Raw genomic sequence first — 3,292 nt, forward strand, 5'->3', positions numbered from 1 at the left:
ACTAAGCGTAGGAACACACTAGGTAGAATATGTGTTCTCCATAGCCCTGGCTAGCAAGCAGCTTCTGTTGTTTGTTTTCAAAACATTTTTATTAGTGGAGAACCTGGACAGAGATCACACAAATAACATTAGTCATTCCAGAATCCAGCCTGTGTCTGACAGCTAAACTAAGGTGGGGGGGGGGGGATCCAGGAGGAAACACTGTCTGTATGTGTCTTACTATCTTTGTTACAGAGAGTATTACTGAAGAGTAAGACTTTGTTTTTAAAAGACCATAAAGAGTTACATCAACGGGGGCAATAAATCTTTATTGAAGCTGCCGGGCCCCTGACCTTTCACTAGATCAAAGCAACTGCCTCTGTTGCCAGGTGGATAATCCAGCTCTGGTTTCCACACACAAACACCATATAAAAATGCTGAGATGATCAGAGTTGACATTACATAGCTAAGTACAGTATATACTTTCACTGCAGGTAGCCTGCTATGTCTTGTATTTGAATGGAGCATTGGCAGCCCCTACAAAAATTGATGCTGGGAAGTTCCAGTGGAAGGACATTCTGCTTCATCCACCATGTGCTATCTCATGCCAGATTAAAGGGAGAAAATGAAACTGTGACAGTTGTAAAGGAAGATGATGGGGAAATGGATGAGGAAAGAGAGTAGACAAGTTTAAAGTATGCTAAGGGAGAGTAAACAAATGCCATATTTAGCACTGCACACAAAATCTAAAAAATTGCCCTTGTTAAAAAGTTACCCTACCTCAAATCCCATAGCAGAACATACAGGCATTTGTAGTTTTGTGACTGAAAGACGTCAGTTGAAAAGTAATTTTCTAATAGCTGTTATAAATGTTAATATGGAAGACCCTCAAGCCATATCTTTTTTTTTTGTAAAACAGTGTTCTGGCAGAGCTCCTGAAAGTAATATGAAACTTAGGATTTCCTGTTTGCTCTAAAAGTTCATTTACAACATAAAATGTTCAACAACAAGAAAAATGTGCAGCAGAATAGCATTCAAACAGTTAAACACAGCACTTTGTTCTTCAGTGGAAAGCTCCTTGTTTCAGTGAGCAGCTTCTGGTGGCACTCTAAGAGGTGATAGCATTATCTTTTGTTTACATCTCTTTGTCAAATACATTTAGTAAACATTAGTAAAGTGCAGAAACTGAGCTCTCTCTGCTTCTAGTATGTGTGCAGCTGAGAAGTGATCACTAGATAGATTTTTATTATATAAATACAGCAGCTATGCAATGACAGCTTTCAGAGCAGATTAACTGTATTTTTGGAATTTGCAATTTGTAGACAGACAATATTACTTGTGCACACAAAAGCAAACATGATAACTGTATGGGTAATAAAAAGTAGGAAAACACATTTTTATTGAATGTTAAGTCAGAGTTTATACCACTTTAAGTCATTGCCGATTGCCGAATACCACATTTTGTGCTCCTAAAGCCATCAAAGCTAGATGTTAAAGTTTTCTCCTATGTTTGAATAGTTTACTTATTGCATTTTTCACATCTTGATTTCTGAAGGTATATATTATTGGGTTTAACATTGGTGTCACCATACTGTACAGGATGGACACTAGTCGATCCTTGCCTAGGGAATAGCTAGACACTGGTCTCATATAGTTGGCTATAGCACTTCCATAATACAGGATGACTACAGCAAGATGGGAAGCACAAGTAGAAAAGGACTTCTGTCGGCCATCCGTAGAACTGATCTTCATTATTGTCACAAGGATGTAAATGTATGAGATGACAATGCTTAGGAAAGGTCCCCACCCAATGAGAACTCCAACAGAGACTAACAAAGCCTGATTTACTGATGTATCACTGCAAGAAAGAGAAAGCAGTGCAGGAATATCACAGAAAAAATATTCAATTCTCCTGCTTCTGCAGAAATTAAGGCGGAAAGTAAATATGGTATGAACTACGGAATTCAAGAGGCCACAGAACCAAGACACAAAGGCAAGGTTAGCACAAACCTTGAAGTTCATTAAGACTAGGTATCGAAAAGGCTGACATATGGCTAAATATCGGTCATAAGACATAACTGCGAGAAGAACGTGGCCAGTGCCCACACAGGCCACAAACAGGTACATCTGGGTCACACAGGCTATGAATGTGATAGATTTGTCCTCTGCTAGAAGTATCTGCAACATTTTAGGCATTGTGGTTGAAGTATAGCAGATGTCAAGGAAAGCCAAGTTGCCCAAAAAGAAGTACATAGGTGTGTGTAGATGTTTATCCAGACGAGACACTAAAACGATGGACAGATTACCTATTAGGGTCAGGATGTAGAGGAGAAGAAGGGTACAAAACAATAACACTTTCACTCCTGGATGATCTGATAGACCCAATAGGAGGAAGTCTGTGGATGTTGTTAAATTCACTCCCATGATGTGTCAAAGCCTAGCACCTGAAAGATAAATTAACAAATGTGTACATATCCTTTCTACTGCATTTTTAAAGAGCACACTAAAAGTGTTGTCATTATTATTAAACTATTTTGGCATTTCCATTCTTATTATTTCGTTTGTAAAAAGGAACAATTACAATATGTGGCAGACTTTATGGAGATTTATGTAACCGATATGACCAGATGAGGGATTTGTAAGGTTCCAATTTTGTGATTGATTTTTGTTTTAGGTGTCATGTACACTATATGCATGGTAGCTGCTTTCTGATAGACTAGTAAAGGTGTGGGAAATGAGTAACAAGGGCTTCTGCTCTGCACAGTTAATTAGTAGTTAGTTGGGTTCAAAAAGTTGATCAAGTTCAGCTAGAAAATAAGGTACAACACTAGCCTGCACCCTCATGTCCCCATTGATCCAGAGAAAGGCGAAAAACCCTTTCAAAAGGAAAAAAAAACATTCCTTACTTACTCCAAATGGCAATCAGATAAAATCTCTGGATCACACCACTGGGAATTACCTAGTAATTATAGCCATGGATGTCGCTCAACACAAGGAAAGTACCTAAACGCCCTTAAATGCAGATATAGAATTTGCCGAAACTACTTTCTGTGGTAATACATTCCATATTTTAACCACTTCGAGACCAGCACCCTCTGCCCCCTTAAGGACCAGAGGGTGCTGGCCCAGTAAACCGCCGCTTCCCGACGAATAGCCGCAATAATCCGCCGCTCCCGCCGGACACGCCGCTCTGTCCCCGCCTCAGGGTGCTCTCTCTGCCATCGGTATGACAGCAGAGCCCTGTGCGCCGGTCAGGAGCCGCTTTCATTGGCTCCTGACCCTGTCACTCCATGTAAGCCAATGGGGACGGCTT

At 40.2% G+C, this 3,292-nt stretch overlaps 1 protein-coding gene across 1 annotated transcript; it reads right to left on the bottom strand.

Annotated features, from left to right (window-relative positions):
- Nucleotides 1-1,470: 1,470 nt before the first annotated feature.
- On the bottom strand, nucleotides 1,471-2,403 carry LOC137526047 (olfactory receptor 5V1-like). The gene has a single exon (XM_068247258.1). It carries the CDS (start codon nucleotides 2,401-2,403, stop codon nucleotides 1,471-1,473), a length of 933 nt encoding a protein of 310 aa, XP_068103359.1.
- Between the last annotated feature and the right edge of the window lie 889 nt (nucleotides 2,404-3,292).

Source organism: Hyperolius riggenbachi, chromosome 7 (assembly GCF_040937935.1).
Source record: "Hyperolius riggenbachi isolate aHypRig1 chromosome 7, aHypRig1.pri, whole genome shotgun sequence".
NCBI lineage: Eukaryota > Metazoa > Chordata > Amphibia > Anura > Hyperoliidae > Hyperolius > Hyperolius riggenbachi.

What these genes read in the sequence shown, in the direction of transcription:
- LOC137526047 (XM_068247258.1), bottom strand. Translation starts at nt 2,403, where the DNA reads ATGGGAGTGAATTTAACAACATCCACAGACTTCCTCCTATTGGGTCTA.